Source organism: Homalodisca vitripennis, chromosome 3 (genome assembly GCF_021130785.1).
Source record: "Homalodisca vitripennis isolate AUS2020 chromosome 3, UT_GWSS_2.1, whole genome shotgun sequence".
Classification (NCBI taxonomy): Eukaryota; Metazoa; Arthropoda; class Insecta; order Hemiptera; family Cicadellidae; genus Homalodisca; species Homalodisca vitripennis.
In genome coordinates, this window is record NC_060209.1 from 142,284,284 (window position 1) to 142,300,212 (window position 15,929).

Sequence of the window (15,929 nt, forward strand, 5' to 3'; positions counted from 1 at the left end):
CATTTGCTTAGGCATGGCGTTAAAAAGTCTTACAAGCAGTCGTAAGATTATCGATATAATAAATCGTTACGGACATTGTATAAGTTACACCGCTGTCGAGGAGTTAGAAAGAGAGGCAACATTTCCAACAGTTTCACGTACTGAAATATGTCCTGAGGTAATTAATAAAGAAGAAAATCTTGTGGCAGGTATGGAATTTGACAATTATGACCGATTTGTTGATACCAAGACTGGGAAAGACACTCTGCATGATACTGTTGGAATAATGTACGAAAATATTAACCCCAAAGACGACAATGTAGAAAAGGAAGAAGAAGAGGAAAAAGAAGATAATGAAGGATGTAAACGTGACAGGCCTAGACAACGATCTTTTCAGACAATCGATTTCGAGTTACCACAGTGCGCTAAAAAACTCCAAAAAATGAGAAACATTCACACTGAAAGCGAAGAAGAGGTTCATATAACCGTCTTTAGGATCGAATTGACAGAATTTGGATGTTAAGTCATGCTTTGGGATTGTTAAATACCCCTATGTGGACTGGTTTTAACAGAAACATACTGATTGATAATACTCCACATATTTAACACCGATTAATCACTTACCAACAAGCAATGCAGTAGTTTTGGCAACTATGTAGCAATGCATGGCAGCCTTGCAAGAGCTAAATCAAGAGTAAATGCAAGTGACTTACGATTTAGCTATTACAAAGATTATGAAAAACGAGTTAACTTTTTTTCTTTTTTTTATACAACTGCAACAATCGAGCATGCAGCCAACTGAATGAAGGTTCGGAAATATACTGAAAACATCCGTTAGGGTGGGGATACAATTTAGCCCTCTCAGGTATAAAATCTGAATTATTCGAATGCTAGTAACAATACGAAACAATGCTATAGGCTATAATGAGTACAATAGTAATCCATAGGGGAAAAAAGGAAGATAGCTTTAAGCATTCTATGCATACATCTGACCGGATAGTAGCTAAGATTTTCTTTTCTACTAAAGTATGTCCGCTATATAGACGTCTGCCATGATCAATATAAGGTTTTAAGACCCTAATAAATAAAATATATCAATGGCAGATCTCGTCAATTACTTTCAAAATTTTATTTTTTTGAACACTTTCAAAATCGTCTGCCGCAATGAAATCCTCGCGATAATGGTCTGCCATTGTTATTTTCCAATAATAATAGTAATATATTTTAAAATTACAAAACGGCAGACGTCATCAAATACTTTTGAAATTGGCCAAAAATTGATACCTGTCTTACCTGAGCGCCCGCCAAGTTGGTCACCTGGAGCTTAGTGGCTCCCCATCTCATGTACAGTGGGTATAGGGGCCTCACTGTACAAAAACCCAGGTCTCATCAAATACATACAGGTAGCCGACCACTAGCTCTTAGACTAATTGGTTTTCAATACTAGCCTATGATAAATACCATGCTTTTTATTATTGGACCAAATGTTAATAAATACCATGCTTCTTTTTAATGGTAAATACCATTTGCAGTCATTTGGCTGTCTTGTGGTGTACTTACTGATATATTAATACAACTTTGAGTTAATATACCAAAATACTTCATCTAACCAATATTAGGCATAACCCCAACTAGAACATTAAATAAAAGCTTGTCAAATTAACAAGAGAAAAAGCTTGTAATTTTGAGAATAACACTTTTAAGAAACATGTTTAAAAAAAGGTGGGTGCCAGATTGAATGTTATAATCTAGTGTAAGGATGTCTTTGGTACCAGTCTCAATAGTCAAGAAATATTATTCCTTCAGGTGTTGGCCAGAGACTTTTCTCTACACTAGGACTTTATATGAGTATGATGATATTAGAAGTGTGCCATTCCCTGTAATTGATTCTGTTGCTCAGAAAATAAGTAAAAACAGACGTATAATGAACTAGAAGGTGTTCTTGCACTACTCACTTGCCAACACCAACTTACTATTCTTATGTTTAAAAATAATTTGGTCTAGAAAATTTTATGTATTTAATTCATTTGATTAAAATATCCATCAAATGCCAGGATGATGTTTTGTACAATGTCTGTAATCTATCCATAAAAAATCAGGACAAAGTTATTTGCAAAATGTCTTCTGTAATATGAGTACACACTTAAAACATAATAGTTTATAGGATATGAGCGAGATTTAAGTCAAAATGAGAGTTAGAGAGCCTGAAATCTTCTGAAAGGTTATTTTGTAAATTGCTGTTTGTCTTCTACAATAGGGTGTTAGAAATAAAAGAAAAAGCCTCTGGAGAAGAATGACAAGCCTCCAGTGAAAATGTTTTCTTCTTCATGTAATGTCTTCAATCATTATGCTTAATATATATTCTTATAACTAGTTTAAACATGTATAAAGCCTTCAGTAGCATAAGGTTGCTGATGAGGTGATAATTCACTCATATGTTACTGTTTTACAGCATAGACCAAGCTATGTGCTACCATGGGCTATATTGACTACTGCCTTCACAATAATCCTCACCTTCATTGCCCTCTTGCTGCTACTTCACAAGTTCCACTGGTTTGAAATCATTCTCTGGGTTATTGTGGGTAAGTAGTGCATTGCTTTTTTCTAGTGTAATTACCAGGTTACTCAGGTGCATCCAATCTATCTTTATGGTTTTTTTTTGTATATTGCATTTGAATTGGTTATCGTTTATTAACATCAAGCAGATACCTCATTATGCACATAAGACAAATGTAATATATTAAAACATTTGTAATATCCTATCCGAAAAAAACCTGTATCACTAACTATCAATACATGATAGTCAAAGTCAAAGTATCTTTATTACATGATCATTAAGAACAGTAATTTGTCAGATTATAATACAAAGTTATTATAATACAATTGTAATATAATAGTTGTGAATTAAAAGTTGTTGTTTAAATGTTGAAGGTCGTGGTAGTTCTTGGATTTGCAGATTCCAGAAACTCTTCTATAGTGTAGACAGGATTCTTAAGCAGAAATTCTCTAAGCGAGTTCTTCAGTCTGTCGCCTGTCAGGTTTCTGAGGAAGTCTGGAAGGAGGTTTTTAAATTTTCGGCCTATGTATGATGGTTTTTTTTCAAAGAGGGCTGTTCTGTGTTGCGGAATGGTAAGCCTTGAGGCATGGCGTGTGTGGTAATTGTGAACGTCCATGTGAGTCTGCAGGTGTAATTTGTCGACTTGTAAGATTGCTTCATAGATGTAGAGTGCAGGTACTGTAAATATGCCTAGGGTCTGGTAGGCCTGTCGGCAGCTTTGCAGCGGCTCAAGGTTTGCAAGGGTCCTGACTGCCTTCTTTTGTAGTACAAGCACTCTCTTAAGGTTCCCTAATGAGGTTCCCCAGATTATGAGGCTGTATCTAATGTGAGACTCTAGTAATGCATAGTAGGCTACTTTTGCCACTTCCAGAGTGCCAACCCATTTGATACGTTTAACAACGTAGATACCTGTACTGATCTTTCTGCAAATGTTGTTTACGTGATCTGTCCAAGTGAGGCCGCTGTCTAGAGTTACACCTAAAAACCTAGTCTGATTAAGGACTGATATATTGGGGATGCTAGCAAGTAGGACTTTTTCCTTGCTAAAATGCACTTGTGTAGTTTTGTCGGGATTTATCGCCAAGTCATTTAATTTGCTGTAGACCATGGCATTTTGTAGAGAATGAACAGAGTTATTATACAATTCTTCGGCTGAGCCATTTATTAAAAGGAGAGTTGTATCATCTGTGTACATTATGCAGCTGGTACTGTTGTTTTCAATTAGGGCTGGGAGATTGCTAGTCAGCAGAATGAACAGGATGGGTCCTAGTACAGATCCCTGTGGGACTCCTTTTGTAATTGGTTTAGGGTGTGATCTGAACATGCTAGTGAGGTTAGATGTTGTATGCTTAATCTCCACAACCTGAGATCTTCCTTTTAGGTAGCTGTCAAACCACTTGTTTTCTAAGCCTCTTACTCCCAAGGCTGCAAGTTTTTTGGACAAATTGTCCTTCTTCTATACTGTCGATTATGGACTCAACCAAGCTTATGATGGCAGATAAAGTTGATTTTCCCTTTTGTAAGCCATGTTGACAGTCGGTAATAAGGCTGTTTTTTGCAAGATGCGTCGTTAGCCTCTTCAATACAATTTTTTCTATAATTTTTGAAAATGTAGAGATTAATGATATGGGTCTATAATTTTTGGGGTCAGTTGTTAGCCCCTTTTTGTGCTTGGGATATACCTTGGAGATTTGAAGTTTTGTAGGAAATTGGCCTAGGGAAAATGATTTATTTATGATTGATGTAAGAGGTTGAGTCAATTCTTCTGCACAATGCTTTACAGTCTTTGAAGAGTATTTATCTGTACCACTGGATGATTTTTTTTTTAGACTGTGTATTACTTGTTTTACTTCTTTCCATGTTGTGGGAGTCAGATGAAATGGTTGTATTAAAGGGGTGTTTAGATCCTCTCCTAGTCTGCAATCTCCTAATTGTTGGTTGTTTTGCTGTATCGTCAGTTCAGCTATTTGAGTAAAATAAGTGTTTAGTTGTTCAGCTACCTGAATAGGGTTGTCTACCACTGCATTGTTAGTGTTTAGCTTAGGACAGGTTTTACTAGGTTGTTTAGCATGGCTCTCTGTATTTATTAGGTTCCATACAGCTTTGGACTTGTTGTCAGATGTCATTATTTTCTGGGTATTTTCATTTTGTTGTAGTGCTTTTAGTTTATTGTCGTACATCTTTTTCATATTTACCATAGTTTCTCTGTCTTGCGCCTTTCCAGTTATCTCATAGGTGTTTAGAGCTCTTAAATAGGCAGCTTTCATCTCGGCTGATTCTTGGTCATAGTAGTGAATGGGTTTACTCTTACTTTTATTCTTCCTTTGAGGGCAAGCGATGTCAAGGGCAGTTCACAGTACTCCTTCAAATATATTGAATGCTAACTCTGCATCTTCAGCATTATGGACGGTATCCCAGTTTTTAATGAAAAGCAGTGACGAGCTGGTCGAGGTTTCTCCTTCCCATTTGTCGCCGTAGAGTTTGTGTATTAGTATAATGTTTACTACAATACACACTGCACATTTGAGATGTATGATCTGATAGTCCAGTTTGTAAAATGTTTGCACTAAGGTCATGTTCTGGAATATTAGTGCATATACAGTCAATTGAAGTACTTGTGTCAGGTGTAATGCGAGTTGGTGGTAAAGGAAGCCTTCTTATATTTTGTGTTGCCAGCTCGTCAAGCATTATGTGGTCGGGGTGGTTGGGTTTTAATCTGTCAATATTTAAGTCTCCTGTCATAATAAACAACTTAATATGTGCTTGAATATGTTCCAGGATGTTTGATAAAATGTCCAAGCTAGTTTGAATGTTTACCCCAGGAGGGCGGTAAACACCTAGGAGGTAGAGATGCTTCCCTCTGATTGTTATGTGTGCCATTGCAGTCTTGAGTAGTTTTTCTTCACAGTAGTTAGTTATGTCAATAGCTTCTATACTGTTTATTAAACTATCCTTACAATAAATAGCAACTCCCCCCAATTTATGTTCTTTTCTGCAGTATTTAGCTATGAGAGTGTATCCTTGAAGTTTTGTGTTTTCAATATCACTTTGCTTGAGACCGTGTTCTGTTAAGACTAAGAGGCTGGGACATATTTCACATAGTAGATGGTTCAGTCGGTTTATTTTTGAAATCAGACCTGTTATGTTTTGATGGCATATTGTTAGGTTGTCACTTTTCTCTGCTGAGTGTTGCCTAAAAAACAGTTTGTTTCTATTGACTCATAGCATTTTAAAATGTTGCTACTGCATGCTTCTGTATTTCCTTTTGACATCACTGAAGGTGTGATTGTATCCTTCACTATATGATGTTCAATTTGATTTTGTGACAGATCTTGTGGCTGAGAAGGAGTGTAGGTTTGTTGCTTGTAGGATTGATGGGTCAAGTTTCTGGTGGTCGTACATTCCTTATAAAAATCAATGTGTTTTGAGAAGAATTCCTCAAAAGATTCCTTCTTTGGCTTTATTTTGGCAAATAATGGTGGTTTTCTTTTACCAGGTGTTTTGTGCGTTTGTTCTGTGTCGTTCGATTGTTTTCCCACTTTAGCCATTTGCAAAGAGACACTGTAGAAGGTGTTGTAGGGTTGTATGGGGTTTTTAAGATTTAGTTTTTCAACACAAGTCTGTCTAATTACAGAAGTGAGAGAGCTGTTAGTCTCTGTCAGGGATGTAGTCATGGTAGTTTCCAGTTTTTTATTGCAGGTTTGTCTGATTCCTGAAGTCAGAGAGTTGCTTTGCTCTGTCGGAGATGTAGTCAAAGTGGTTTCCAGTTTTTTATTGCAGGTTTATCTGATTCCTGAAGTCAGAGAGTTGCCTTGCTCTGTCGGAGATGTAGTCAAAGTGGTTTCCAGTTTTTTATTACAGGTTTGTCTGTTTCCTGATGTCATTAAATCCTTTGAAGTGCTAAGTAGCCCATTATGAAGAGAAATAGTGGAGTGGCGGGGGTCATCCAGAGTTTTAGTTATAAGGGGGGCACATGAAGATTCGTAGATAGTGGGAGGTTGAAGGACTGATATGCTGTTTTTCTTGTTAGATGTTGTAGAGCTGCTTGAAAGTTTTATGTTGAGGTGAGATTTAGTGTTTACTACAAGAGATTTAAGGTAGGCTCTTATAATACAATCTTGTTCATCAAGCTTAAGGACAAGTTCTTGACATTTTGTTTGAATGGAGTGGATGAGAGAGTTCCTGGATTCTAGCTCAGTTCTCAACACTATTTCAGTGTCCCTCAAGGCAGTTATTTCAAACTGAAGCCTATCGGTTTCCATTTAAAAGTAGATGGTCTTGCTGTCAAGATCCTCTGTGAGTTGTTGGATTAAGTACCAGTATAAAAATAAAATTGTAGTAATAATATATAATAATGTTAAAAGTCTTTAGACGTGGTAATTTTTTTAAACTTTGAGTTTTTAAGTTGTTATGTTCAGTAACATTTCATATAGATTATAGTAAGCTCTACTTAATAAGAACTCTCTGATTGTGTTAACAAACTTTGTGTCAGATACATTTTTGATAGAGTTAAGAATTTTTATTATACAGCATGTTTGTTGGACACTTTTTCTAACAATGCTAGGCTAAAAATAGGATATTTAAAAATTGTTTGTGGCAAGTAAATAATATGATCGTAGCTATAATTCTGGAATGTTGTATTGTCATCATATCAAGAACATATGGTATAAATATGGCAAGCTAAGAGTTTCTATGGCTAGCTCTAAACCATATTTTTATAGCATATATTAATGTACTTTGAGGTTTAAATAAATGCTCTATTGACATCGGTAGACAAGCTCTAGACAACACTGTCTGTCACTATGTTTGCTGTATGATCAACCATCATTTCACAGTGATGGTTTCATTTCCAGCTGAATTTGTAATAATTGAAACATTAGTGTAATCAATAAAAACGTAGTGACACATTGTTGGTAGATATTTATGTAAGTTAAAAATAGAGTAGGTTCCATTATAGAACCCTGCAGACACTATGTTATTTTGCTCCATTCATATTTTTTAAAGTTTTTAATCATTAGATACTATGAGTGTGGCTGTTAAATAACAAGAAAACTCTGCTGCGGATCAAGGAGGCATGTATAATCAACAGCTGTTTAGTATAAACCTTTCTCCTAAGTATGGAACTAGTCTTGCTTCTAACAGATTTTGTCAGAGCCTACATTCGTTTTATTGTTGTTTTGCAGTGTAATCGTAGAGCAACAAATTATTGTGAAGTTTTACATTAAACTTAGAAAACTGCTACTGAAACTTAACTGATAATTTACTGAAAAAAGTGTATGGCAATCTATATTTATTGTGTACACATGTTTTTGAATGGTTTTTAGAAGCGTTTTAAAGAAATCAGAGAAGACGGAGATAATTTGCGGCCAGGTCGCCCTTCAACATAAAAAATGGATGAAAATGTCATAAAAATTGGTAATTTGGTTCGGTCTGACTGTCGATTAAGTATTCCCGTAATTGATGAAATTGTAGGTATTGATAAAGAATGTGTTCGGCAAGTTTTACATGACAATTTCAATATAGTAAAAAGTGTGTGCTAAAATTGTGCCTAAAATTCTACCATTTGAACAGCAAGAAGCTCGCAAAAATGTTTGTGTTGACACTTTGTACGTAATTGAAAATGACCAAAGTTTTTTGGAATAATAACATACAATGAAATGTGGGTTTTTACTTATGAAATGAAGTGGCAATCTATGCACTGGAAGAGCCCAACTTCACTAAGAGCCAAATAAGCTTGAATGAGTAAGTAAAAATTTCATAAAGCAATTATGATAGTTCTTTATATTTCGAGGAATTGTGTACTTTCACTGGCGTCCTGAATGTCAAACAACTAATCAATATTACTACCTTGGAAAAACGCCTTGAACTGTGGAAGGACAAATCATGGGTTCTCCACCAAGACAATGCACCAGCTCATTCCGCTTTATCTATCAAGAGGTTCCTAGTCAAGTACAGCATTCCAGTGTTAGAATATCCACTTTATTCATCAGACACTTGACATTGCACCATGTGACTTCTACCGCACTTTTCTAACTATGAAACATTCATAGCATTATAGAGCATTGTAGGAATAGAGGGAGTGTATATTAAAGGTGACAATAAGTGATTATGTATAAAATAAAGATAAACATTTTACAATGTCAGTTATGTTATTTAATAGCCACATATCATATTCTTTGAAGTCTGTTTAATATATGGTTTTAATCAATGATAAAGCTTCAATTTTTCTAAATTATTCATTTGATTTATACTTAAGTAGTTGGTATCAGTACAATAAAAGCCTTGGACAGAAAACCCCAGCAGATAAATGCAACCCAACCTTACGAGGATCTAATATCTGAGGTGATAAACAGGCCCATTCACACATTTGGTCAAGGTTCTGACTATGAAATGGTAGTATTGCAACCAGTTGTCCAAAAGCTCTGTAAAATCATGGTGATGATGTTTGTATTAATCCTAGAAATGGCCAGTTTAGTAACACATGAATGACAGAACTCTATAATGAGGTTATTCATTATTGTCTTTTTTGTAATTTGTAGTTTTGGTGTAAAACTCAATATCAAGTATTAACTGATATATTGTGCATAGAAAAACTTCAAAACATTCATAAACTCCAGTTTAATTATTTAAACTGTTTGAAATTAAAAGTTAGGTATGTTGAATTCTGAGAGGCAATAAGATGCTGAATTCTGAGAGGCAATAACAAGATGGACAGACAAAAAATTGAATAATTATCTCAGATGCTTTATTATTAACTTATCATGGAAAGACAATGTATTATATACGGTGTAAAATTAACTAATGTAGGTATAAAAGTAGAGGAATAAGATGATAATAAATTACTATCAGCATAATTAAATGAATATTGATGAGCTTTTGTAGAGTGGTACAGATTTTTCAGGAACCTAAAATAATTTGGGAAAACTTTTGTTGAATTATTTTTCAAATCTTAAGATTTTAATGTTGTGGCTGAACGCTTTGGAGACGAATGCAGATATATCCACTACAAATCAAAGTTTGGATGTATCTGCAAACCATCTGTGAAGACTGTCACTGTAAGCGGAGTAAAACCATTAGTGGTTTTACATTATTATTTACATTATTTTTAGTATAAAAATGTTTAAAATCATATTTATCAGAGGCAATTTACAAATACATAAATAAGAACTTTTGAAACACAAATTGAATGATTATTTTTAAGGGGATTTTAATTTGTGCATTGGCAGCACTGTATTGTATTTCAACCGTTGTATTATTTAAACCTTTATTCTACATTGCAAGGCATGTATACATAAATCTAAACTGTAGCACATGTGCTGTTGTCTTGTTTTATTGATGGTATCAAGCGGAATGCATTAAACTCTTCAACGGAGTAAAATATATATGAGACCAGATAAGATTTTAATTGAGATTTGAATTCTGTTTGCGGGATTTTTCAATTTTTGACATCTTCTTGGAGTTTTACTCTTTAGCATGATACCAACCTGAGTGTAAAGGTGTTCAAATGCTGAGGTCCTATGTTTTTGAACAAGAAAGTTGTCCCCACTTCTCATGTTATATCCATAGACACCTCTCCCTGAGTCATTCCCATAACTGAAATGGTTATAAATAGCTACCTCATATATGTAAAGGTATGGCAAAGATAGCAACAAATTTAATTTTATGAAAGAATCACTCTGGCTTTTCATTTTGAAAGGATTCTGATAGCCTTTATTTGCAATCTGAAGCCTTTCAGTTTTTGGTTTTGCACAACTACTCCTTCGCTGTATTCCATACAATTATGAGTATAGCCAATCCTAGAATAGACAGGTAGAGACATATTTTTGCCCCAGGTCAGGCCTCTGTCAAGATACATTTCCAAGAATCAGTTGGATTCAACATCTTCAAGGAAGATGACCTCCACCATTACCATCAATCAATCAATACTTTCATGCATATGATGTATGCAGATCGTTGACATGAACCAGAAAAATTACAGATCAAGGATGGATCCCTGAGGGACTCCCTAGCCTACCACTGTTTTTATGACAAGATTCAGTCTAATCTGCTATGTCTAATAAAATCGAACACAAAATACAAGGTTGCTCATGTCAGTATTCCCAGAAGAGAAATTTAAAGGTGTTATAGGTTAATTGAATAAAAACACTTTTAGATTATTTAAAAAATCTCGAACTTGTATACCGAAATGTGCTTGGGCACCATCTTGTTGCGAGATGAGCGAATGAATATTGAAAACAGGACTGTTTCTGAGCTCAGGAACTACTACTTCTTGCAGCAACCATAATTAACTTTCTGAGTTAACATTTCCTTGAAGAAAATAAGGACCAATCAGTGCAGTACTTGAAATACTTCCCCACACTATAACACCAGACACATCGAGTTCTGCTTGGATTACGTTATGAGGATTTTAATTCGGCTAGTACATACAGTTATGCTGATTAACGTGTCCATTTAGTTTTGAAAAATACCTCATCACACCACAAAATTGATCGGAAGAAATTTGGATCAGCCTCTGAGCGGATAATTACTGTCTCACAGAATTCCAATTGCCTATCACAATCATCCTCGTGAAGCGCTTGGATTAAAGATGGACGGTATAGCTTAAAGTTTAATTCTTTGTTTGAAGGTTATTTTTGACGATGGAAGGATTGTGAAGGAGACAGGATTTTTCCGGACATTTGCCATCATTCAGTGAAGTTATAGTTTAATTGCTTTAACATTCTTTACACGCTTCTTGATATTTCTTGATACGAGTCGATTTACTGAGACTGGCTACAAAAGCTTGAGCAACTTTCTGCTGGTTTTCTTGCAAATTAATCGTGGACGACCACACTTCGGGGCATTTAGAACGCTTCCTGTGTTTTCAAATTTCTTATTTAACTTCCGTTTATACTATCAAGTGGGTATCGCGACACCTGCATATTTACCACAAAATTCTTAAATTATTTTAGCACTATTTTTGTTATGCTTCCACCACAACTAAAGGTAGTAAACTCGTTGTTGGGTTGTAAACATTTTAACACACACAAATAAATAACAGATGCAATGAGTGTCACTTTACACTAGCCACTGAAACAGACAACAATGAACTTACTCCGTGTTACTGCCAATTTAATATTGTTACCAACCTATCGAAACAAAATATCCCAATTTATGGGGAAACTGACATATGCGCCACCCTGTAGAAAAGTCGTATGTGTTATAAACACTAACTACAAGCATGGCTTGTTTTAAAGTAAAACATGCTGTAATTATAACAAGTTACTGTGTATTGCCTTCTTTGAAAATATTTGACTTATGTTATTTTTACAGTGGTGCTGTATTACTGCAACCTCGTTGTGTACAGCCACTTCCGAGCTCTTAGACGAGAGAAGAATCTTCCACAATCGCTCAATGAAAATGATGCTTCATAAATTCTCTACAGGGATATTAATGTTATTGTAATTAGTGAAGTATGAAATATTATATAATATTGAACAAACTAGGAATGCAGGTCTGTTTAGTTTTTAGGGTGTAAGAAATCTAATCTCATTGCCTTAAGCTGACGAAATTTGTCTTCTTACTAAATGCATTTGTTAATTCATTTAATTTCTATTTATTGTAGTGTAAAAGTTATTAGGAATAATCAAGTGCCTATACAGTTAGTGAATAAGGCAAGCTTGTCAATTATTGATATTTTGTAGAATGGGGACAGTTTCATAAAGACGCAACACTATGTGATTTTAGAATTTAATCTTCCTTATAGATGTTTTATATATTTTTAGGATTACTTCAACAGGGTATAAAGTTCAATGTTTGAAATGTAAATGACGCAATGCATGCGTTTCACTATGTGCATGGTCTGACTGACGTAGAATCTCATGAATATCTATGTCTGATAATGTAATTCTTAAGTTACCATAAAGTTAAAGAGAAGTTGGGGTCAATAAATAGCTGAGTAATTGTTTTATCAGTTATAACTTGTTACACTTTTACTTTTTAGACTCACTTGACTTAATGGGATGTATCTAACTTTAATAATACCAGTAAAAAAATAATTAAAAGTAAACTTTAGGAACTTTGTTTGGTAGTTCATTGTTTATGAACCAATTCACTTAAATTTGTTCATTTTTACAAATGATAAAGGTTTAGCTTACTAAGAGGACTGTCATATATCATTTGATGAATTCATAACAGCCAGGAAGCAAAACTTGTCTGATATTAAAACTAATGGGTTTCAGTATAATTTTGATTTTTTTCTCAAGACGTGTTTTAAGCACTTGTTATTTATACATTTAGTTTTTTTTCTATTTTATCAATGACACTTGAAAGATTTAAAGAATCTGCGTGTTAATTAGTGTTTAAACAAATGAGTAGCTGAAGACTGTTGCGAGTAGTTCAGAAAACATGTGACTTTGCAATCATCATTGATCATGGTAATGTCATGAAACATTATTTTCATTTTTTAGTGACTATAGTTTACACAAATTATTGAAGTTTGTAATGGGCTGATCCAAAATATTCAATTCCGATTCTGATACCAAAATTATTGTGGTCTCGATTCTTGATCAAGAATTTAATTCAGAATGTAGCCCAATACTAAAATAATAGTATCACCATTTTTATTTGGAATGAGCCGATACAAAAAAATTCTATTCCGATTATGATCAAAATTTGGTCTTGATTTACAATTCAACTCATTTAAATTCAATTTCAATTCCTGTATACATATTAACTAAATATTATTAATTAGTAACTAAATAAGAAATCAAGAATTTAAATATAATAGGAAGAGCAGACTTATCTTTACCATAGTGGGAGGATATTCCTTTTCTTCATTATAGACATTAAAAGAGTACTCTCTAAGAAAAAGAACAGAAATATCCTTATATCTGGTAAAGGTAAGCCTGCTCTCTTATCATATCTAAATACTTATGCCTTTTTAAGCAACAAATATGTTTTTTTTTTGCTTTGTAATACTACCTTCTTGAATTTTCCAATTATGTTTCTACAGTAATTTGTACAAAATTTTTATTTAGTTAAAGTTGAATATATTATTACATTCCGTACTATAGTCCTACCAAAAACCCAAAAATCCATAATGAGTGGCTTGATGTATACTGAGGGGTGTGCAGAATGGATCCACCTATAGTTTACATCCAAGTCAGTCACTGTAACTTTAGGGTGATATTTCTACTTACGAGTAATTCACAGTAAATATACAGCTAGCTCACTAGTCCTAATGATGTTCCTGGGCCACTTGAACATCACGATTGCATTCAATTTAAATCTGTGTATTTTGCAATATATATTGAAAATATCGCTGTGAGCACACACATATTAACATCAAAGGTCTGACAGTTTTGCAAAAACAAGAGGTTAACATGAGTATCAATTCTCTTTTAAAGAAAGAAAGAGAAAAAAATTAAATAAATTGACAAAATATTGAGTGGCAAAGTTAAAAACTTACAGTTTTTTTCTTATAATTAACATAAAGTTGATGCAACCAACAAATTAGATAATGAAAATAGTCATACATCAATAATTTCAAATATTGTGATTTGTATATGTTATTTAAACTAATATTTTAGATTACTTTTCGATTATTCATGCAATACACATAACAAAGCTATGGTAGGCAGCATTGGTTGATTCAATGCTAATGTATTTGGTATAATATGTAGGAATAGATAATGCATGGTCTGTCATTATTTTAGTTGTCTTTGGAATGTTCTTTTTGGTTCAATTTTAGATTTGTATAAATGCAAATCATTTACAAATAATTTTTGTGGTAACATTAGTTTACTCAAATTACTAACTTAGAAAACATGAGATTGAGGTATTACAAACTAGAGTTATTGGATTATTGTAAGTAATACTTTGACACTGGAGGCCCATGAATAATAATACCACTTTCATTAACTCCCAAAACATTAATAACTTTTAAAGTTATTTTTATTAACAATCAGACAAAGGTATGACAGTTCTCAATTATCTCATATTTTATGCTCATAATATATTTTCTGTTCAAAGTACACCCTAATTTTATTTAAAAGTTCTATGAAGCTATAACAGAGTAAGTGTGTGTTTCATATCATATTAGTGTATAGAATTAATACATTATTTTGTTTATTGAGTCATTATTACATCCCTAGTGTACTATTTATTTATAATTTTATCAATAATCAGCTGAAGAAACCAGATTATTGAAATATATATATATATATATATATATATATATATATATATATATATATATATATATTTCCTAAACATGTATGTACGTTTATATACTGTTTTTATAAACAATTTTATATAATGTTTTCTATTAAAGCTCATATGTATTTTATATCTTAAATAGAAATATAGTAATTATGAGAGTATATGAGAATAATTATAGGATGGAATTTGAAGTTAAATTCATGTTAAAATGCAATAAATTAATTATGTTCCAATTTTGTTTTTACAAAAATTTGATGTTTGTTTTTATATGTATTACAAACTACAGTACCTGATGTAAAATTCTGTTATCATTAATCGTTAATAGTCGAACCAGAACTAACTATTTGCAAATCGTATTTACAAATTCATATAAATGTTCATTTTATAGTTCATTCATAAAAATTGTTTATTCAATTTGTTAAGGTATTGCTATCTCTCATGTGATTATGATTTTAACCTCATACAATTGATCTTATGGAATTACTTTTTACGTTTTTATGAGGTTTCCAGCTTATAAAGTTGTCTGAGATTTTGTGTCTGGAGTAAGTATTAACAACCCTACACTAGCAGGTGGTGTGATATTCTCAAAGTTGTAACTGATTGGTGAATTTCAAAAATTCATTGTGCTACCTAACATGCCCTTAGCAAAACTGGATTTCGATTCATACTCTCCTCTATAGCTTATTATGCATTTGAAAACCGTAGTTTACTAAACCTGAAAATAATGTTATTAAAAACTTTTACCACTAAAAACATGGGTTGTTATTATACACCATAATACTTGTGATTTGCAAGACATCTTGTAGGACAGAGGTTCTCAAAGTCAATGGACACCCACCTAAGCCCTACTCCATGACAAATATACCTGTTGATCTTGTTCAATTTCAGAGAGGTCAGTGAGGCTGGCATCATCTTGTTTTGTGTTGAGAGAGTGCCTTATCCAGTCATTGTTTTCATCTTGTGCAGGAAAGTACTTCCTCAATGTTCTTGCTAAGTCGATCATATCTTGAACGTCAACATAAAGACTTTCTTCAGATTTGGTTCAAAACTGTTGTAACAAAGACAATGATGTGTAAGAATTTCAACTCAATGTGCCCACAGCTTGCTTTGATTTTGTTTTATACCATGAATATTTTAATATTAGGTCATTACAGCTTTACGTTTCAAATGTTCATTAAAATTTGTAAATAAA

General features: G+C 33.4%; 1 protein-coding gene across 1 annotated transcript in view; it reads left to right on the forward strand.

Annotated features, from left to right (window-relative positions):
* The window catches only part of LOC124357606, a 48,646-nt gene extending 36,390 nt beyond the window's left edge, over window positions 1-12,256 (forward strand). Inside the window, exons 5-6 of the mRNA XM_046809534.1 lie at window positions 2,432-2,561; window positions 11,849-12,256. Coding sequence (XP_046665490.1) covers window positions 2,432-2,561; window positions 11,849-11,949 — 231 coding nt within the window. The 3' untranslated portion in view covers window positions 11,950-12,256. The remainder of the gene's footprint in view (window positions 1-2,431; window positions 2,562-11,848) is intronic.
* Window positions 12,257-15,929: the final 3,673 nt, after the last annotated feature.